This window comes from Colossoma macropomum, unplaced genomic scaffold, assembly GCF_904425465.1.
Source record: "Colossoma macropomum unplaced genomic scaffold, Colossoma_macropomum, whole genome shotgun sequence".
NCBI lineage: Eukaryota > Metazoa > Chordata > Actinopteri > Characiformes > Serrasalmidae > Colossoma > Colossoma macropomum.
In genome coordinates, this window is record NW_023494787.1 from 4,297,951 (window position 1) to 4,321,647 (window position 23,697).

Here is a 23,697-nt window from a genome sequence, read left to right on the forward strand (position 1 = left end):
CAGTTCTAGATTTAATCACTAGAGTTAGTGGTTTTTAGAAGTATTTGGTCTTGTGTGGAGCTGTTATGCTCTCGAAGGACGTAGTGCGACTTCGATTTCAGCACCAGAATCGTTTAGATTAGTCCTAGAACAGCTTCTCCCCGTAGCATAGTGTGCTGTGTGTGTTCCTCCTTAACTGCACCCACTCTGCGCCCGCCTCACGCTGCATAATAAACTGCCGCTGGATCACTGTGGGAACACAGGCTTGTGTTGATTAACTGGCACAACTAAAAGCCCCTTCACCACTGAGCCCAACTCACTCACTGACCTGCCAGTCCAGCACTGTAAGCTGCTGTTATGTATCACCGATCATCAATGTGTGCATTCATATTTCCTTAAAGTGCCCATCGCATATGAAACCAGTTCATACAGTGCTTACCTAGAAGGTAAGCTGCAAAACCAGGCAGTTTGAATTAACCCTTAAATAGCCACCGGCCTAAAGTTTTATTATACACTCCTATAACCTGATAATAGCTCAGCCGGTTTGTATTGAAGACCCTGTAGTTACAGAATAATAAGCCTTAGTATGTGATAATAAGCATGGGATTTTAAGGGGTTAATCATGGCTGTGATGTCACAACCATGGACTAAGAATGCCCCTTTAGTTTAGCTGGCAGATGAAATTCCACCTTGATATTAGGGGGGGTTCCATGTTGTCTGGCTACTCCAGCGCTGGCTGGCTGCTAAGTCACTCACCATAGCGGCGCTGATGCTTCAACGGCAACAAAACATCCCGTTTAAAGGTTCTTTTTCTGGAGATGCTCTGTTCCAGTGCAGTTCTGTGCTCTTTCTCACATTAACTGAGATCTTCCTCGTCTCCTCTTCTGTCTTCAGTGTGAGAAATGAGGAACAGTCACTCTTCACTCCAAACTCTTGGGAAACTGGGCGAGTTTTCAGATTTACAGATCTGCTGCAGCTCATTGTAAAGTTTTTCAGAGGAATCCGGGCGGAGTTACAGTTTCTAGGCTACGAAGGACCAACTGGGTGAACCAGTCTGCTACAGCGCCACCCTGAGGCAGAGCAGTGCTGCAGCTCTAGTTAGTTAAGAACACCAAAGACAGAAGCTGATTGTGGGTGAAGCAGATAAACAATGAGCTTCACTGAATCTTTTTTCCCTAACGGACAGCATAACGTCCTAACAGGTTTTAATAATAATAAATTTGCAAGGACCCTCGGAATTTTGATTTTGAGACATTCTGGGGGTTCAAGAGGTTAATTTGGGGGTTTCGGTCCCCCTAGGACCCCCATGTATTATGCACATTGAGTTTAGCCCAACCCACTCATATTGAAGTGAGGCGGAGTGTTGTTCCTGCAGACAGTCTGTAGAGTTACTGGTATGGAAGTTGTGGGAAACTATTAAACTGTGAAATTGTTCCTGACTCTTCTGAAGGATCAGTGCAGCCTTACAGAGACTTCACACATACTAAAGGAGTGAGAAGTTTATTTTTCCTATGTTCCTGAGGATTATCTAACAAACCTAACAAACGTAGCAGTTTGTTTTGTCAGTTTCAGCCCAGACTGCTTTTTGAACAAGGTGAAAAACAGGGTATTCAAACAGAACAGATGTCATTTGCATATATCAGTCGTCCGTGTCCAGGAGTCCAAGAGAGCACAGTTGTCCTTGCTCTCTCTGGGTGGGTAGGATGGCCCCCCGTCTCCCCCATCACTCAGCGCGTTGCTAGTCAGGCCTCTGTTAGTTCACAGAAATGGTGGTTAGTGTTCTCCTCTGAGTGCGTTCAACTGTCCAATGACGTTGCATGAGCGGCAGTTGGAAAAGATGTGGTGGTGCTTCACCATTCTTGGAGGAAGCCTGTGCTAGCCATCACCCTCCTAGTGCTCGTGGTGTTGTGTGACTGGGGGAGTCCTGACTAGTGGGTGGAATTGGACTTGTCTAAACTGGGGAGAAAACTGGGTGAAAATTTTAAAAAAGACAGAGGTTGGAAATGGTCCATTAAAAATGTGAAATATTGAAATATTTCAGATTTCAAATGTAAATTTTGGGCCCTTTAAAATGGGAAATGGATGCACTTTTGTTTTTGAGGCTCAGTGGTGTGCTAGACACTGGCTTTAGTGTGTAGTGGCAGTAGTTGTAGTGATTGTGTGTGGAATTCTGTCTCACTGTTTGTCGTTCTGTGTTCAGGAGGATGAGGCGGGATAGAGGAATGTCTGGCTACAATGACTCTTATGAGTCTCCTGAGAGGTAAAGCACCAGTAGAGCAGAAGCTGTAGGCGTAGTAAACTGATAACTCAGGATGTGTTGCCTCTGCTTTAACTGCACAACCTGGTTTGAGTACAGTTTTTTGCTTGTAAACTTCCATTACTTGTTAGCTACACGATCAGGCCTAACATTCTGACCACCTCCTTGTTTCTACGCTCATTGTCCATTTTATCAGCTCCACTTACTATATAGGTGCACTTTGTAGTTCTACAGTTACAGACTGTAGTCCATCTGTTTCTCTGCATACTTTGTTAGCCCCCTTTTACCCTGTTCTTCAGTGGTCAGGACCCCCGTGGACCCTCACAGAGCAGGTACTATTTGGGTGGTGGATCATTCTCAGCACTGCAGTAACACTGACATGGTGGTGGTGTGTTAGTGTGTGTTGCGCTGGTCTGAGTGGATCAGACACAGCAATGCTGCTGGAGTTTTTAAACACCTTGGTGTCGCTGCTGGACTGAGAACCAAAAATATCCAGCCAACTGCGTCCTGTGGGCAGCATCCTGTGACCACTGATGAAGGACTAGAGGATGACCAACACAAACTGTGCAGCAGCAGATGAGCTATCGTCTCTGACTTTACATCTACAAGGTGGACTGACAAGATAGGAGTGTCTAATAGAGTGGACAGTGAGTGGACACAGTGTTTAAAAACTCCAGCAGCACTGCTGTGTCTGATCCACTCGTACCAGCACAACACACACTAACACACCACCACCATGTCAGTGTTACTGCAGTGCTGAGAATGATCCACCACCCATATAGTACCTGCTCTGTGAGGGTCCATGGGGGTCCTGACCACTGAAGAACAGGGTAAAAGGGGGCTAACAAAGTATCAGAGAAACAGATGGACTACAGTCTGTAACTGTAGAACTACAAAGTGCACCTATGTAGTAAGTGGAGCTGATAAAATGGACAATGAGCGCAGAAACAAGGAGGTGGTCATAATGTTATGCCTGATCGGTGTACATTAGCCTCGTAGCTCCATTGGAAGACTAAAGACTCAAACTTCAGACACCAAACTGGTCTGATTTTCTATATTTTTTAGTTTTTGCTCTGTTGACAGTAGTGTGTATGAGCTGCAGTAGATGTCTCCATTGCTGTTTAATGCAGGCGTCCAGGCATGTGTCCTTCTAGAGAGCACGTTTTAATGAGTTTACCATAGCTGTAAACTTTCATTGCTGTGCTGATGGGTTGTAGTGAATGAAGTTTAGTGTTTACAGAGGCAGAAACAGGCCAGAAACTGTAGTTTAGCAACATCCTTGTGTAGTTCTGCTCCTCTTTCTTCAACTCAAACCTTCATTCTGCTCTTTTCATTCCCAAAACAAAGACATTACAATGGCCCCAACCACGTCCCCACTCCATGGCCTAATCACGTCATGAACGGCACCTGTGACGATTACAGGTAAGAGTTCTGAACCAGGGAGCTGTTACATAGAAACATAGAGAAGAACCGTACACTATTTAATAAAAAAGACATAATCAGATGTTTATCCTGACTCCTCCATGAACCCAACCTACTTTCAATGTTTTAAACAACACATTAGATTTCACTGTTACGGTATCAGTGAAAAGTTTGAACACATCTGAACAAATGGCTCCTTCATAATTGTAAAGATCTAAAGAACATATTTTTGAAATGCTCCCCTCAGCATGCAGTTTGTTTCACAGCTACTGTCGTGTGATAACAGTCATATGCAAGAATTTGGCAACCATGGAAAAGAAGTAAACACTACTTGAAAAGAAGTAAACACAGCAAACTATTGAAAATTCTATATGCGTTAATGCAAATATACTATATAAATAAATACATAAATAAATAGACAAATAGCCCTTGTGGCATGTGCGAAAGATTGGACTCCCTTTTAGTTATAAAGTCATAATTAACTTATCATATTAGACCTAAAAATTGAACTCTTTGTGCACAATCACCAGTGGGATGTTTGGAGAAAAAAGGAGCAGCATTTGATGAAAAGAACACCGTGCTGAGTGTCAGGCATGGGGGTGGCTCTGTTATGCCTTAGGAAACACTGCACAGATAGATGGAAGAATGAATTCTGCTAAATATCAGCAAATTCTGGAAGCTGAAAACAGGCTGGCTTTTACAGCGGGACAGTCATCTAAAACATACCTTAAAATCCATGAACAAGAAAGGCAAGCTGTCATTTGGCCAGAGTGCCCTAACTTTTGCGTACAACTGCGTGTGTATATTCTTTAGTCCTGTTGGCAGAGGTTCCTCATGAAGCTGCATCAAGGCAGAGGGGGCTTTGTTAAACACTTTAATCGTAACTGCTTAATTCCATATGTGTTATTTCATCTAGGGCTGGGCAATATGGCAGTATTTATTGTTATAGTGATAAAATATGTCCCAATACAGTACAATATGCTTTTCTGAACACATCGCAGATACTCATAGACACTGACCGACTGCATGTTTCATTATAAAGAGAGCAAAATTGGTCCCGTTTAACTGGATTTAGTGCCAAATATTGAATAAAAATCATTATATTCATATTTTTCATAGAATTTTTAAAACTGTAGCACTACTGCCTCTTTATTCTGCCTCATTTTTTTCAGGTGTCTGAAAAAATAAACACCGTTACAGGTCATGTATTGTGAAAAGTATCACAATATAATATTTTTGCCATATTGTCCTCCTCTAATTTCATGCTCTTTATGTTTTCATTGTTTTTCTAAAAAGGGAAATATAGAAAATAATCCACCTATGAGTACGTGTGCCCAAACTTTTGACTGTTACTGTTCATCACAGCAAAAAAATGCTATCTTGTCAAGAAAAATCATCTTAAATATTGTCAATAAATCTAATATTTCTCCTGTTGAGATTGTTGTAAGCTTAATTTAAGATTATTTACCTTATTTCTAGACATTTTTACTTATTTTAAGTGATTTTATTAAGTAAAATGATCTCATTATATTGGCAGATAGTTTTGCTTGTTTTAAGAAATGAGCTTGAAACCAGCTAAATGATCTGCCAGTACAGTGAGATCAGTATACTTGATAAAATGACCTAAAACAAGTAAATAATGTCTAGAAATGAGCTAGAAAACCCTATAATAAGTGCACAACCATCTCAAAATGAGAAATATTAGAGATATCGACCTGATTTAAGATCATTTCACTGGACAAGATCCCATTTTTTGCAGTGATCTTATTACTCCTCAACCCACGCATTCATGCCATGGCCAGCTCTTTGCTCCATTACTCTCACACACATTCAATCATTTCCCACCTTTTCACGCGAGATGTTAACACTGAGGTTGGTCTGTTCAGTAGGACATGCCCCAGGATAGAAATCGAGCCTTCCACAGATACAGAAAGGTATTATTTAATACTAGCTTCTAGAATTGGTGTAGTTATGTAGTGTAGACATAGTGTTATTAGTTATATTAGTCATATCTTCACCTCTTTAAATAAACGTCTCCAAGTCTTATATAACAGCAGTTACTTCATTAGAAGCAGTCTTGGCTCACAGAGCCTGCAGTGGAGAGATTTTGTTGGGAAACATTTTTGCACTGTTAGAGACCCCTCAGTTTCACACAAGGCCCTCCATTGCCAAACCTTCGGTGAAGTCTCAGAACGAGAGCCTGTTAACTGTGGCGTTTCTTGTACTTCCATAGAGAGGATCATATACCAGAGTTTCCCGTTAATCATGAACCCTATGAGGAGGACTTGAGGTAATGCAGTAGTGTAGATGTCTGACTGAGGAGTAGTTCATTAGAATAGTGCAGGTCAGTAGATGAAGATCTAGCATTTGAGGATGTTTATGGGTTTTTTTTTTTGCTACTGAAATGTTTTTACATGTCTCCTTTTTCCTCACAGTGAATTCTACAGGTGCTGTGCTTAGTTTGAATATGCAGTTATGTTAACTTCTTTTATTTCTGCTATTTCTTTCTTAAATTTCCTGTTTCTTTTGTTGTCATGTTTTGAAGAGTGATAAGTGTCGCTTCATTCCGACACTGGCGGCGTGCCCAACTCATTGTTTAATCTGTAGTTTAAGCCTGTGCATTAACAGTGTTTTTACTAGGGGTGTAACGATATAATTTCCAATTCAAGATTCGATTTAATGTGTTGGAAATGTGTGGATTGTCTGGAGCTCTAACTCTACATTGTACAGATTGGCTCAGATTAATAAACGCTCTCTTATAGAACCTTTTTTTCAGCTCTCTTAACAAAATGAATCTTGAAAATCAAAACCATAACCCTCTATTGCGCAATGTTGCCTCAGGGCAACAAACCCATTTTTCTCACTTCACAATAACATCATACATATTTAAAGACAACGACAGGGTTAAAAATGAAGGGAACAGTTTGAGTAAGTCAATATAAAGCATGTACTTGGTCATAGTATCTCTTACTGGGCATGTTTAAACCTCTTTTTTTAGCATTCAGTATCACTTTTTTATTATGAGAATTTGCAAAAATGTGTTTGTTACCTAGAAGCAACATTGTGCGAGAGTGGAATGGATTTGGCCAGTCACAAGCCAGGTATCACCACTTCAGGGAACCCGGCTCTGGTCTTCCCATTGTCACACAATGTTGCCTTAAGGCAACATATACAAAAAAGACCAAGTACACATTATTTTTTAAAAATAGTTTTTGAATTTAATAATCATTTCCCTTTTAAGTCAGAGAAATGAATCGTATATATTTATTTTTTAATTGCCCTCAAAATGCGCATGGGTATGCATGTAGCATAAGCCCCACCCCCTCCACGCTCACTGTGCTTTGACAGGCTGCACCTGGATGCCTAGTTTTGATTGCTGACAGTGGTTGCGATGCAAATCGGCGATACCGTGTTACATTTTTTCAGCACTATATTGAAATCGTTACACCCTTAAGTTTTTTTTTACAGGAGCTAAGCCTTCATTACGTAAAGGCCCAGTGTGCCTGTGGCATTGTGGGTATGAACAGTCCTCCCTTGACTAACCTTCCACAGGTATAGCCGTGGCATGGTGGACAGACATTACAGGTCCAGGTCAGCTGACCAGCGGGCCATGATGGAGAGACCGGTCTACATGCGCTCGCGCTCTTCTGAGCGTCCGGAATCGGGCTACATGAGGTCCATGCCGTCTTTACACTCCAGGAGATCAGCCCCTCCCTCTCCTGCCTTAACGAGGTGATCCTGACCAATCACAGCGACTAACCCGAACCCATTCGACTCTCACTTTTGAATGCTCACTCCCCCCTCCCGCCTCCCCCCTCCTCTCACTTTTTTGATTTTTCAACCTCCGTTTTCAACAGTGCTGCCTTTGGTTTGTCTTCATTTGTAGAGTAGAAACATGGTGGTGGTAGTTGCTACTAACGTCTGGTTATTTATGTTTTGGTTGTCGATTATAGCCACACTACTTATATTCTTCCCTGAATATAATGGTGTGAACCTGGCATCCTATGTTCCGTTCTGATTTCTGTTGGTTTTTGTTTGATTTGAACTTACTAACATTATCGTTTGTCGTTTGACAGTATCCTGTTTTAGTTGCACTCCAGTGGCTGACGGACGCCATGCACAGCTTCTCACTCTCCTTGCAGCTTATGCAGCCATTTCCAAGCTGTGCCACTTTCAATATTGCTCCTGTTGCTGACTTCATAATACCTTTTGAGATGTGTGGGATTGGCAAATTATAGTCATATAGGGAGATGATTACGTGTTGCCTGCATAGTTACATTCAGGCATGATAAAGTAGATTACATGTTCCCGACAGCCGAGTATTAGATCTTGGGACGGCGTGTACATATGAATCCGATCGCCACGTGTAGCCCAAAGCTCAGAAGGTGCTATGAAGATCATTTATTGTTTGGTTAATGTGCATTTTCTTAGCTTGTAACTTTGGTTCAGCAGCTAAAATGCACATGACTGTGACATATTTACCTCTGGAACTGCATGCACTGATCCGGTAAAATATGCGGAGTTAGATTTGTGGTTAGATCATGTTATTTTGATGTGATTCATTGTGATTAAGTTCAAAGTACACTCTTAAAAAGATGGTTCTTCAAGGGTAAAGACAGTGGTTCAATACAGAACCATGAACGCTTCAAGTTCACTTAATGTTCTTTGCATGGTGAAATGGTTCAGATTGATGGGGAATGTGTTGTATATGGTTCTGTATAGCACCAAAAAGGGTTCTGCTACTGTATACAAGCTTGACATTGTAAAAATAGAAGAACCCTTTTTGGTTATATGTAGAACTCTTTTCAAAAATATACATGTACCCCACATTTTCCATCAATCTGAAGAACCATTTCACCATGCGAAGAACGGTTTAAGCATGCAAATGGTCCTTTGAGTGTTCATGTTTCCATATAAAACCATTGTCTTTACTAAAGAACCCTTGAGGAACCATCTTTTTCAGAGTGTACGTAAGTCATGATTGTGAGTTTTTGTGGGACACATTTTACCAAATGGGTTTTATTAAACCTACACTGATCATTAATAGATGAAACTGTGCCAATATTGACTTACTGTGCTAAACCGTTTATGTAGTTTGTGTACTTTTGTAATGTTTCTTCTCATATAATGTTTCCAGCATTAGGAAACGTATTTAATTATTAGGTGCTACCTTAAAAAACTCCTTAACTTTTAGAAATGCTGTTTATACCTGTTGATTTGTCCCTCCTCAGCCTGAGCTGCTGTGCTGTGCCACCACTGCTGTGGTTCAGTGTTTTTGTGGCATTATTAACCACCACTGTGTCCTTCAGGGCGAACCCCCGCACCGGATCAGTCCAAACCAGTCCCACGAGTACCCCCGTGTCTGGACGGAGAGGACGGCAGCTACCGCAGGTCCCTCCAAAGGGGTCTATGGACAGAAGTGAGTAGAAATGGGTCTTGATGCAGTAAATTTACTGGATTTAAATGTGTGCATCATTTCCACATGATTAAAATATATTACATCTGCTCAGTTTCGACTTTCGGTTTACTTACTTATTTTGGCGTGAACTGTTTTGATGTAATATACTAATATATCTGTCATGGGGTGAAAATAGCCCCACTCTTTAGTCGAGGGTCTAGGAGATTATAACATAAAATAAAAGACCAGCGCAGCAAAGTTAGATTCAAGCCAGAAAGGTATGTTTTCTCTCTTCTTTTTCTTTAGTTGCCAGAAAAGTTGCATCTCATTTGAAGTTTAAATGGACATATATTAGCCCTTTAAATGGCCAGCGCCCACTGGCAGGCCCAAAGTTGGGTACACACTTCTATAAACTCACAGTAGCTCAGCCAGTTTGCATTGAAGTCCCTGTAGTTACTGAATAATAAGCATTAGTATGTAATAAGCCTGGGATTTTAAGGGATTAACCACAAATTTAGCCACTTGAACAAGACATATATTATATATTATGTCAAAGTGGGCTAGGGCCAAAAGTTCTAACCACCCATAAAGCTTCTGTTCCCCAACCAAAACAAAAGAAAATAAATACAAACACCTTCCCTGACTGCCTAGATCAGGGGCTCTCAACCTTTTTCACCCCAAGGCCCACCTGTTTATAGCTATGAAGCATTGCGGCCCACAGAAAAACTAAAATCAACTTTTTTTTTTAAAATAGTTTTCTTTTTTCCTTAATTGCTCACACTGAAAACCTGTGAATTTGGGCCTGAAAAAGATCCATTTCACTTCAATCACAGAAACCAATATTTGCAAATATGTTGAAAAACATTACATTACTAAAAAACGTTTGCAAAGATGTCAAAAAAAGAAAAAACGGTAGATGTGGACTGTGATTTGGAGCTGCAGTCCATCACGATTTCACTGAAAATACTCTTGTGGCTCCCAGAGGAGTCACTGTTTGGTCTCTTTAGTTTTAGCACATCATTTGAAATAAACCTCACTTCACTCACACTTTTGGATCAGCGTCGCTACAATCAACAATAATAATAAACCTAACTTCATCTCTGCTTCTTTGTCATTAGTTTATCAAGTTGAGTTGAACTACTCAGGTCGCTGATGTTCAGCCAGAAATCAAACACAGATCTTAGCTATTATTTTATGGCTCGTCTGTTGTTTTTATCAGCTGCAGCTCGAGCTGCAGGAACGATATGAGAGCAATAAGCCGGCTCTACTGATGAATTTCCCTCATTTCATCGTAAAACCCTCAACAGGGTTCGGTTGGAAGCAGACCAAGACCCACGGGCTTCAGCTGTTTGTTTCAGACCCGAATACGGGTGGAGTCTTCACACACATCAGAACGAAGCGAACTAAAGCTAAAAGTTTGATAGGTCCGCACCGAACAAGGCAGGAGAAACACCGTGAGGAACCTATCAGTCTCAGTCACGTCTCTGCCGGCCCACTACAAACTACTGCCTCTCCCCAAGTTCAGGCCTGGGGACCACTAGTGAATGCTTCACAGCCCACTGGTGGTCCGTGGCCCACAGGTTGAGAAACCCTGGCCTAGACCACATGTGTCAGGCTTCAGTCCTTGCAGGCAAAACACTGCAGACTTCAGCTCACTCATTAAACACACCCGATTCAGCTCATCAGCTGATTAACAAGGCCTTCATGAACTGAATTCAGAGTGTTAGATGAGGGTAAACGCTAAAATTAGACGCATTTTGGCCCGGAAGGTCCCCAGTTCGACATGCCTGCCCTAGATGGTAAAAACAGGAGGAAAAGGAGGTTCTCAGAAATAAACAGCACCCACCACTACAACTCCTGCTAGTGTTACTATGAATATGAATAGAGTGCTTCTACAGTAGATCTGCAAGATTATGGCAGCTTGTCAGTAATAGCTAACAATTCTGAAAGACAATAATTGGCATTAACAGCAAAGCTATGAATCCAAAAAAGAACAGCAAGTATATCAGAGCCCAAACTGCCGTTGCCAGACTGAAACACCCCGGGCAGCCACTGCTTGTTGGTCTGGGCCTTTTCAGCATCACGCCAACCCCCAAAACTGGAACATCAGTCTAGGGGTTTCAAACTCAACTAGGGCCATATTAAAAAATCTCAACAAATCTGTGGGCCAGAAAACGACTATGTCATTTTTAAATAACATTTAGGTATGACCCAGACTGGCCATTGTTCATTCAAAATATGCCAAAACAAATATAAGAACTTGGAGCAGACCTTGAAATATTACATGAATACTTGAACTATTCAAAAATGATATTAAATTAAAAAAAATGATCATATAAAACAATCAGTTACATTAGATACAGATTAACCTCATTAAATGTACCCAGGAGGTAGGTTTTTTAAACCTGCCTGTTTGCTTGAACGAGACATCTGCCGTCTTTCCTTTTTGTGGTGTAACCACTATCCCATAGATTGTTTTTGAGGGACTGGTGTCGGGGCACACACTACGTAGCAGTGCATGCTGGGGATTGTAGTGCAGCTCATTGTAAAACAGGCTACTAGGGGTGCGGGAAAAAATCGTTTCTTAGATGCATCGCGATGCAGACGTGGACGATTCTGAATCGATTCACAAACGTCAAAAATCGATTTTCTAAATATTTAATTTATACCGTAATGTTGACGGAACGCAAAGGGCGGAACTTGGAAGTGGGTAAGTGCAGCGCCCGGACAGTCTGTGGCGGCACACAACAAAAACACCACTGGATGAGCGAGAAATCCGACCGGCTCCCTCTGCATTAAAGCCAGGTTAGATCAGGAGTCACAACCCAAATGATCAGAAGAGACATTTTGTCCTTTCAACAAAAATCAAACCACCTTGGGAGCCGCAACATTTAATGTCCAGTATGTGATAATGTCCTAGTTTAGGCTAAAAAATATAAACGAAAACACAGACTTACTCTGCTCTGCTTTAAGCTTCAGCTTTAGCCGCTTTTCTTCCAACTTTTCCTCAAAAGTTGAATAGTTTCTTGTAAAATGTCTCTCAGCTTTCGGCTGTTTTACGAGGCTGAAGTCGCTTCTCATTCGCCAGCTTTTTGCTGAACTTTCCCGTTCCACCTTAAATTCTGACTGAGGCGCCGAATGTAAAAGCGGCACCATTTAAGGTGGAACGGGAAAATGAGAGAAGCGACTTCATCTTCGCAGCTTCGCATCTTTTAGTCAGTGTTTGAGTCTCTCGTTGCAGATTTAACGTACCAGGAAACTGCGCCGCTTATAAACGCGAATAAGTCCTTTTATCTCCAAATGTTCGTCTGTCTTTCTCTTTTCCTTTTTCGTTCGCTACCAGCTCGACGAAACCTCGTTGCTAGGTGACCTACAGTCTTTCGCGCCCCATCATGGAACCAAAACCGAAGTTATAAAATCCCTAAAGAATATATAACGTGCTGCGTGGTCATCTATTACCACTTATCTTATTTCACCGTAACAGCGCATTTTATCACAGATGAGTAGCAGCAGCGTCTCCAAACAGGAGCAGTTAATGAGAGCCTTCCAGTTCACTGGCCTCATCACTTCCATTTGTTTTATTAATAAAAGATATTGGACGTAAATGCATTATGGATCATTACAGATACTTTGCTTTAAAACTACAAAGTCCTCAGACAGAAAATAGAAATCATGTATAGAAAAAAAAAAGATGCATCGATAATCGTTTTATAATCGCATCGCAGCCTCTGAATCGAATCGAATCGTGAGGTACCTAGAGATTCCCACCCCTACAGGCTACTATTAATAGAAAATTAAAATTATTTTGTGGGCCGGACAGGATTGTGCCACGGGCCTGACTTGGCTTGTGGGCCTTGTATTTGACACATGGGGTCTAGAAGAAAGATGTCAACAAACACAGAGTAAAAGTGAAAGGGGCAATACGAGAGCACGTCCTAGGACTTAACATTTCTATAATGATGTGCACATTGGAATCAAGTAAATTCAGTGCATCACTTCTTCTCAGTGTACTCTACATGTAGAGCTCCATGTAGTAGCTCTTAGTTTGTCCTGCACGTATACAGTGCCAGTCAAATGTTTGAACTTGATTGTATGTCGTTCATCATCTTAAACTAATAACCTGATATTTGTTTCTAAAACAAACACATTTTGCGAAGCTGATGTATTTTAAATGCCTCCCCTTCTGCTTGAGAGCGCCAAGAATAAGTGAAGCAGCATCAAAGTGAGGCTCCACTGAAGAATCAAAGATAGATACTATTTCATATGAAATGTGGGCGGAGCCACTTCATGAGTACATACAGTGCTGTGCAAAAGTTATAGGCATCTGAGAACATTAGGTAATAGAAGCTGTTTATCTGGGCAGTAAGGATGTATTTACTCAGAAACCATTCATACAAGAGTAAACATGGTTAATATTAATGCAAAAAGTAGTGATTTTGTATATAATATTATTTGTAGTTATTATCCAATACCTGGTTTATCTAATCAGCACTTCAGAAAATGAAATCTGATGCTGCTGATGGAATTTAATGAATGTGTGTGATGGCTGGAGTGCAGCAAGAGGTCAGGAACCAAACCTGGAGTCATCTAACCAGCACTATTTTTTTGAAAACAAGAACTTCTTGTTAAATTTTACTGCATTAATGTTTGCATTTATTCTAATTCTACACCTGTGTGCACAAGTGTACAGTCAAATTAGATGCTTTTGTTGATTTTCAGTGTAAAATTAGTGCACATCCTCCACAGAGAACACATTTAGCACAGTTTAATGCAGAATTACTGCTTATTTGCTGCAACATATCGTAAAGAAATACAAAATAAAACATGGCATGTATGAAGGTTACGGCACATTGTATCAATCAATCAGTTATTTATTTAAACTCATTGAAGGAGACCCTCGTTTACAATGTAGATGAGCCAATACAGAGATCAGGGATTGAGAAGTTGGATAGGGAAAAAAACATTACAAGTGCTAGAAAAGTAAAAGTAATTATAGTACAAAAAATTTAATAGAAGAAAGTAACAAAACCAATGAACTGTTAAAATTACAGTGGTATAGTAGCTTAATAAATAACAGATCTGATAAGGATAAACTAAATAAACTAAATAAAAACACAATTAATAAATAAACAAAGAAATAGAAGATGTTTAAGTATATTTTATTTTTTCCAATATGTTAAATTTAGCAAATGCATAGAAATTGTGCACTAAAATGAGCAGAAAATGACCACATATGAGTGTGTTCTCTCTTATCCTCACAAAAAAAGACAAAAAAATGTTATTTGACCGGGTGTATCCAAACTTTTGCATATGACTGTACATCCCACCCAAATAAATACTCTTAAACAGTTCACTTGGGTGCTAATACTTCTGCACAGCACTGTATTTTGACACTTTTGACCGGCGCTGCACTGAAGGAGGCGTCTGAGTGTGCGTCTGAAGCCTTCACTGCTTCTGCAAAAGCAAAGTGCTGCTCATTTAAAGTGACCACAGTGAGTCCACAGGTTTACAGTAGACATGGTCAAATAATGGGATGTTAACGTAGCGCATGCTTTGTTCTTCAACCCCCTCTTTTCCCAGATGGTGGAGAGGGAGTGTCCGAGCCTTATGAAGGTCTGTACCCGCCGGGCTGCGTGTGCTCGCTGTGTCTCAGTGTGAACTCCCGCAGCTCTCACAGGCCTCTGTGTTCAGAGAGCCTCACTATCTCGACTCTGTTAGTTTACAGGCTGTATTTGTCGCTGGTCCTGTCAGATGTCCGGCTTCTGCTTCCTGTGTAGTAGAGCTAACTGTTCGTCCGCGCTTTAGCCTCGTTACTGACCACAGTCTGTCTTAGACACCAGCTTCTCTTTGTCTGTTCTAGTCTGTGTTTTTATGGGCTTTTGGGCTTTTACTGTGTGTTTCACTGCCTCTGTATCAGTGTCTGGGTTGGGTGTTCAGCTGTTGATTGTATGTTTATAATGTATGAATTAGATGATATTTAGATGCTGAATTAGAGATATTTAACCCTTGTGTGGTGTTGGTGTGTTTGTTACTCTGTGGTCTGCTGGACCCACCACATTATTGTTTATTAAATCAATACAGTCATAACAATTTATGTAAAAATACCAGATGTTTAAAATATCACGTGTCCAGTGTAGGGTTCTCCTTTAGCAGCTGTAGCCAGTCAGCAGCCTGTCCATGTTGTCCACCCTCACACACACACACACACACACACACTAACAGCAGGCCATGTAGGAGGAGAACAGAGTGAAGGACACAGCACCTCCACACTTTTACTCCCCGCAGGTTCACCCAACACCACATGTGTAATATGAATGTGTGGGGGGTGAACAGAGTGAAGACACTGAAAATGGGTTATTTTATATGTTCTTCACAGAAAATGAGCAAAAGAATCTGAGGATGAAATAATAATAAATCACATCATTTTTTCTCTTGGTAAACATTGAAAATGGGTCCCACAAAACCGAACACCACACAAGCGTTAATATGAATGTGGTCCCTGTTGGAATTCTCCAGAAAAACAAGCAAAAATTGTTGGATTATCAAGTAGCGCTAATTATTATGTGTGAGTCATAACACAATTGTAATTTGGTGTTGGTACCTGTGGAAATAGACAACAGTGCTCAAACACTAAGAAAGGTTGATTTTTCACTCCACTTTGAAGAAGACAGTTCGGAAAGTCTAACATGAGCTCATAGAAATGCTGTGAGAAATATTGGTTGAAGTCGTAAGTCAGACTGAATCGCGTTTGCCCCCCATTTCTCAGGACGTCCTGTCAGTTTTGATTCGGTGTCCATTCAGAGTGTCAAGATGTGATTATAAAACACTTAATTTTTTATTCCTGTAGTGTACGCTCTTAAAAAAGACGGTTCTTTGCTAAACAAAATGGTTCTATACAGAACCATGAACACTCAAAGACCCCTTCGCGTGTTCAAAGGGCTCTTCAGATTAAGTAAAACCCCTTTGTAAAGTGTTCTATATGGCACCAAAAAGGGTTCTTCTGTTATTACAACGTCAAGTGTGTAACAACAGGAGAACCCTTTTTGGTGCTATATAGAACACTTTACAAAGGGGTTTTACACAAAACCATATACAACACATCCTCTGTTAATCTGAAGAGCCCTTTAAACACGCAGCGGGTTCTTTGAGTGTTCATCTGTTGTCGGAACAAAACCTCGTATCTCCAAAATGGTAACTTTACAGGAGAAGGAAAAAACATACTTTACTTTTAATGTAAGTCAATGGAACCAGAATTTTTACCAAGTCATTTTGTGTCATTTCTTTAAGTCCATTCATCATGAAATTTACATATAATGTAAAGGACAACGAGTATTTTCAAATTATGTCAAATACCGAAAACCGCCAAAAATGGAGATACAAGGTTTTCTTCTTACAGCAGCGATATATATATATATATATATATATATATATATGTGCATGTATAATGTCAAGCTTACTATAATTGCCATGACAATGTGTGTATATATACACATATATATGCATTGGGACACCTACACATTACACCTACAGGAGCTTTTATGAATCTCATTCTAAATCCATAGGCATTAATAAGGACTTAGTCCCCCTTTGCAGCTCTAACAGCTTATATATGTTGCATTTTATGCTAAAGGTTTAAAACAGATTAATGTGGTGCTTTTTCAGTCCAGTGTAACAGTGTAAGTGCAGTAGTCTAGTTAAGCGACACTGACACCTGTAGGCCAGTTTTGGGTACTGCAATAACAGAGCTTTTAAACAGTTGCAGTGCTGGACGTCCGCTGACACCTGCATCTGTAAAAGAGCATGACTCCCTGTTAATTAGCCTTGAAGAGGAAGACGTGCGTTTTGTGATGTATTCAATCAAAGGGCTGATTAGGGTAGTTAATCACTGAGAGGCTGTTGTGTTTAAACAGTAGATGACTTTGTAACTTGTCATTTTTCTGTTTTTTTTCCTCCTTTGATCGCAAACTGATTAATCATTGACGCAGTAGCAGGATCAGTGCCTCAGTCCGCTGCTCCGGCCCCGCCCTCGGCCCCGCCCCCAGTCACGCACACAGTCACTGGTAATACTGATTAGGACGTGTAGTGGAAGTTTGGGTGCCCCTGGTCGAGCTACGTTTTGTTGATTTTCTCAGTGACAATATCTCAACTTGTTCCCAACCGCACGTTTTAATATACAGTTACTGTTTATTTGCTGAATTTAACATATTGTGAATAAGTAAAAACATAAAATATGGCCTGTGCAAAATTCATAGCACAAAAAAGTACATTTAAGTGTGTTTCCTGTAGAGGATGTGTTCACTTATTTTCAAACCACAACAAAACGTGTCATTTGACCAGAGACGACTGTAGACGCGCTGTTCTTGCTGATCTGTAGCACATTGCACAGTGTGATTCACTAGAGGGCAGCACTGTGAAGAGTTTCATTCCAAAATGCTATAATAGTAATATAGCTCTGATATTTCTATCTATTATATTGTTTTGATGTATTAAAGCCCACTGCACCACACATGAACAAATAAGAAAATTAATTAAAAGTGTTTTTTAAACTCATTTTGGAATCAAAACCTTCAAAATCTCTGTTTACATTAGATTTCTTTGTATTTATTTGCATTATTATGAAATAAATATGTAGACTCTTTAAAAAGATGGTGCTTCAAGGGTTCTTTAGTAAAGAAAATGGTTCTAGATAGAACCATGAACACTCAAAGAACAATAGACATGATTAAAGGTTCTTTGCATCATGAAAGCGTTCTTCAATCTTTAAATTGATGGAGAATCTTGAAAATGGTTCTGTGTAGCACCCAAAAGAGTTCTTCTATTGTTACGGTGTCCAGCTTGTAACAACAGAAGAACCCTTTTGGGTACTATATAGAACCCTTTTCAAAAAGAACACTCAAAGAACTATTGGCATGATTAAAGCTTCTTTGCATCATGAAAGCATTTTTGAGATTGATGGAGAATGTGCTGTAGATGGTTCTAGATACACCCAAAAGGGTTCCTCTTTTGTTACGGTGTCAAGCTTGTTACAATAGAAGAACGCTTGTGGGTGCTATATAGAACCATTTTCAAAAGATTCTATAAAGAACCATCTATAGCGCATTCTCCATCAATCCAAAGAACCCTTTCATGATGCAGTAAGTCTTTAATCATGCAAAGGGAACTCTGAGTGTTCATGGTTCTATATAGAACCCTTTTCTTCACTAAAGAACCCTTGAAGCTCCATCTGTTTTAGAGTGCAGGATTATCAGCAGAGCTTTAATGTGCTGCTGTAGTTCAGAGGTGATTGTGTTGCTGCTGCAGTTCATAGTGGAGTCTGTAACGTTCTCAGTGAGGTTCTCTGTACATGTAGTGTTCTGCTAAGTAGAGAACAGCTGTCTAGAGCATACATGAGTACAGAGCGTAGTGTAGAACCTGGCTAGCCAGGTGGGCAGTGGTTTCCATTTTGTCATATTAGTCCACTCTTCTCTTCTGTCGTGTTCTCGTGTCTAACTCTGCTGCTTCTCTCTCTGTCCTTCTTTCTGTCTGTCCGTCCATCCTGCGCTCTCATTGCCTCGTGAAGCTCCTCCGCCCGTCACTCACACTGTAGCTGGTAATGATGCATAAACCAGTACACTCTTAACAAAAGATGGTTCTGCAAGGGTTCTTTAATAAAGAAAATGGTTCTATATAGAACCATGAACACTCAAAGAACCATTTGCATGAGATGATGCTTCAGATTGATGGAGAATGTGCTGTAGACCATTCTTTATAGAACCGTCTTGAAAATAGTTTCATATAGCACCCAAGATGGTTCTTCTGTTGTCGTGCTGTCAAGCTTATGACAACAGAAAAACCCTTTTGGGTGCTATATAGAACCCTTTACAACGAAGTTCTATATAGAACCATGAACACTCAAATAGCCCTTTGCATGATTTAATGGAGAATGTGCTGTAAATGGTTCTGTATAGAGACATCTTGAAAATGGTTCTATATAGCACCCAAAAGGGTTCTTTTATTTTTACAGTGTCAAGCTTGTAACAACAGAAGAACCCTTTTGGGTGCTATATAGAACCATTTACAACAAAGTTCTATATAGAACCGTGAACACTCAAAGAAGAATTGGCATGATTAAAGGTTCTTTACATGGTAAAAGGGGTTCTTCAGATCGATAGAGAATGTGCTGTAGATGGTTCTGTATAGAACTGTCTTAAAAATGGTTCTATATAGCACCAAAAAGCGTTCTTTTATTGTTACTGTGTCAAGTTTGTGACAACAGAAGTACCTTTTGAGTGTTATATAGAACCCTTTTCATAAAGGTTCTATATAGAACCATGAACACTCAAAGAACCATTGGCATGATTAAAGGTTCTTTGCACGGTAAAATGGTTCTTCAGGTTGATGGAGAGTGTGTTGTATATGGTTCTAAATAGAATGTTTTTGAAAATGGTTCTATGTAGCACCAAAAGGGTTCTTCTATAACAATAGAAGAACCCTTTTGGTGCTACATAGAACCCTTTACAATAAGGTTCTATATAGAACCATGAACACTTAAAGAACCATTGGCGTGATTAAAGGTTCTTTGCATCATGAAAGCGTTTTTCAGAATGATGAAGAATGTGCTGTAGATGGTTCTGTATAGAGCCTTCTTGAAAGGTGTCAAGCTTGTAAAAATAGAAGAACACTTTTGGGTGCTATGTGGAACCATTTTCAAGAAGGTTCTATATAGATCCATCTATAGCATGTTTATACACATTTTCCATCAATCCGAAGAACCCTTTCATGATGCAGTGAGTCTTTAATCATGCAAAGGGAACTCTGAGTGTTCATGGTTCTATATAGAACCCTTTTCTTCACTAAAGAACCCTTGAAGCTCCATCTGTTTTAGAGTGCAGGATTATCAGCAGAGCTTTAATGTGCTGCTGTAGTTCAGAGGTGATTGTGTTGCTGCTGCAGTTCATAGTGGAGTCTGTAACGTTCTCAGTGAGGTTCTCTGTACATGTAGTGTTCTGCTAAGTAGAGAACAGCTGTCTAGAGCATACATGAGTACAGAGCGTAGTGTAGAACCTGGCTAGCCAGGTGTGCAGTGGTTTCCATTTTGTCATATTAGTCCACTCTTCTCTTCTGTCGTGTTCTCGTGTCTAACTCTGCTGCTTCTCTCTCTGTCCTTCTTTCTGTCTGTCCGTCCATCCTGCGCTCTCATTGCCTCGTGAAGCTCCTCCGCCCATCACTCACACTGTAGCTGGTAATGATGCCTAAACCAGTACACTCTTAACAAAAGATGGTTCTGCAAGGGTTCTTAAGTAAAGACATTGGTTTTATACAGAACCATGAACACTCAAAGAACCATTTGCATGCTTATAGGGTTCTTTGCATGGTAAAATGGTTCTTCAGGTTGATGGAGAGTGTGTTGTATATGGTTCTAAATAGAATGTTTTTGAAAATGGTTCTATGTAGCACCAAAAGGGTTCTTCTGTTGTTATAGAAGAACCCTTTTGGGTGCTATATATAAAACCATTTTCAATATAGAACCATCTGTAGCACATTCATGCACATTTTCCATTAATCTGAAGAACCATTTCATAATGCATAGAGACTTAAATCATGCCAAGGGTTCTTTGAGTTCATGGTTCTATATAGAACCATTTTCTTTACTAAAGAATTTATATCATGAAAGTCCTCTTCAGATGGAGAATGTGCTGTAGATGGTTCTATATAGAATATTCTTGAAAAGGGTTCTATATAGCACCCAAAAGGGTTCTTCTGTGATTATGGTGTCAAGCTTGTAACAAAAGAATAACCCTTTTTTGTGCTATGTAGAACCATTATTAAAAAGCTTGTATATAGAACCATGAACACTCAAAGAACCCTTGGCATGCTTAAAGGTTCTTTGCATGGTAAAAGCGTTCTTCAGATTGATGGCGAATGTGCTGTAGATGGATCTATGTAGAACCTTCTTGAAAAGAGTTCTATGTAGCACCCAAAAGGGTTCTTCTATTGTTACTTTGTCAAGCTTGTTACAGTAAAGAACCCTCTTGGGTGCTATATAGAACCCTTTTCAAAAAGGTTCTCTATAGATCCATCTATAGCATGTTGATACACATTCTCCATCAATCCAAAGAACCCTTTCATGATGCAATGAGTCTTTAATCATGCAAAGGGTTCTTTAAGTGTTCATGGTTGCATTTAGAACCCATTTCCTTACTAAAGAACCCTTGAAGCTCCATCTGTTTTAGAGTGCAGGATTATCAGCAGAGCTTTAATGTGCTGCTGTAGTTCAGAGGTGATTGTGTTGCTGCTGCAGTTCATAGTGGAGTCTGTAACGTTCTCAGTGAGGTTCTCTGTACATGTAGTGTTCTGCTAAGTAGAGAACAGCTGTCTAGAGCATACATGAGTACAGAGCGTAGTGTAGAACCTGGCTAGCCAGGTGGGCAGTGGTTTCCATTTTGTCATATTAGTCCACTCTTCTCTTCTGTCGTGTTCTCGTGTCTAACTCTGCTGCTTCTCTCTCTGTCCTTCTTTCTGTCTGTCCGTCCATCCTGCGCTCTCATTGCCTCGTGAAGCTCCTCCGCCCGTCACTCACACTGTAGCTGGTAATGATGCCTAAACCAGTACACTCTTAACAAAAGATGGTTCTGCAAGGGTTCTTTAATAAAGAAAATGGTTCTATATAGAACCATGAACACTCAAAGAACCATTTGCATGAGATGATGCTTCAGATTGATGGAGAATGTGCTGTAGACCATTCTTTATAGAACCGTCTTGATAACGGTTTCATATAGCACCCAAGATGGTTCTTCTGTTGTCGTGCTGTCAAGCTTATGACAACAGAAAAACCCTTTTGGGTGCTATATAGAACCCTTTACAACGAAGTTCTATATAGAACCATGAACACTCAAATAGCCCTTTGCATGATTTAATGGAGAATGTGCTGTAAATGGTTCTGTATAGAGACATCTTGAAAATGGTTCTATATAGCACCCAAAAGGGTTCTTTTATTTTTACAGTGTCAAGCTTGTAACAACAGAAGAACCCTTTTGGGTGCTATATAGAACCATTTACAACAAAGTTCTATATAGAACCGTGAACACTCAAAGAAGAATTGGCATGATTAAAGGTTCTTTACATGGTAAAAGGGGTTCTTCAGATCGATAGAGAATGTGCTGTAGATGGTTCTGTATAGAACTGTCTTAAAAATGGTTCTATATAGCACCAAAAAGCGTTCTTTTATTGTTACTGTGTCAAGTTTGTGACAACAGAAGTACCTTTTGAGTGTTATATAGAACCCTTTTCATAAAGGTTCTATATAGAACCATGAACACTCAAAGAACCATTGGCATGATTAAAGGTTCTTTGCATCATGAAAGCGTTTTTCAGAATGATGAAGAATGTGCTGTAGATGGTTCTGTATAGAGCCTTCTTGAAAGGTGTCAAGCTTGTAAAAATAGAAGAACACTTTTGGGTGCTATGTGGAACCATTTTCAAGAAGGTTCTATATAGATCCATCTGTAGCGTGTTTATACACATTTTCCATCAATCCGAAGAACCCTTTCATGATGCACTGAGTCTTTAATCATGCAAAGGGTTCTTTGAGTGTTCATGGTTCCATTTAGAACCCATTTCCTTACTAAAGAACCCTTGAAGCTCCATCTGTTTTAGAGTGCAGGATTATCAGCAGAGCTTTAATGTGCTGCTGTAGTTCAGAGGTGATTGTGTTGCTGCTGCAGTTCATAGTGGAGTCTGTAACGTTCTCAGTGAGGTTCTCTGTACATGTAGTGTTCTGCTAAGTAGAGAACAGCTGTCTAGAGCGCACATGAGTACAGAGCGTAGTGTAGAACCTGGCTAGCCAGGTGGGCAGTGGTTTCCATTTTGTCATATTAGTCCACTCTTCTCTTCTGTCCTGTTCTCGTGTCTAACTCTGCTGCTTCTCTCTCTGTCCTTCTTTCTGTCTGTCCGTCCATCCTGCGCTCTCATTGCCTCGTGAAGCTCCTCCGCCCGTCACTCACACTGTAGCTGGTGCATAAATGATGCATAAACCAGTACACTCTTAACAAAAGATGGTTCTGCAAGGGTTCTTAAGTAAAGACATTGGTTTTATACAGAACCATGAACACTTAAAGAACCATTTGCTTGCTTATAGGGTTCTTTGCATGGTGAAATGGTTCTTTAGGTTGATGGAAAATGTGTTGTATGTGGTTCTTTTTGAAAACCAATATAAGTATAATGTCAAGCTTACTATAATTGCCATGACAATGTATATATATATATATATATATATATATATATATATATATATATATATATATGTGTATCACTGTTGTCTGAACAAAGCCTTGTATCTTTAAAATGGTAACTTTACAGGAGAAGGAAAAAACTAACTTAATTTTGAATGTAAGTCAATGGAACCAGACTTTTTCCCAAGTGATTTTTGGCCATTTGTTTTGGTCCATTCATCATGAAATTTACACACAATGTACAGAACAACAGTCATTTTCAAATTATGTCAAAAACAAAAAAAACGTCAAAAATGGACAAAAGTATTGGGACACTTACACATCACACCTACAGGAGCTTTTATGAATCCCATTCGAAATCCATAGACATTAATATAGAGTTGGTTCCCTTATTGCAGCTGTAACCGCTTCCACTCTCCTGCGAAGATTTC

The 23,697-nt window shown here is 40.0% G+C and overlaps 1 protein-coding gene across 1 annotated transcript in view; it reads left to right on the plus strand.

Annotated features, from left to right (window-relative positions):
* Nucleotides 1–23,697, plus strand: part of LOC118805243 (regulating synaptic membrane exocytosis protein 2-like) — a 166,579-nt gene that overhangs the window by 66,278 nt on the left and 76,604 nt on the right. The window contains exons 15-17 of the mRNA XM_036565918.1: nt 7,211–7,390; nt 8,968–9,077; nt 14,637–14,669. Coding sequence (XP_036421811.1) covers nt 7,211–7,390; nt 8,968–9,077; nt 14,637–14,669 — 323 coding nt within the window. The remainder of the gene's footprint in view (nt 1–7,210; nt 7,391–8,967; nt 9,078–14,636; nt 14,670–23,697) is intronic.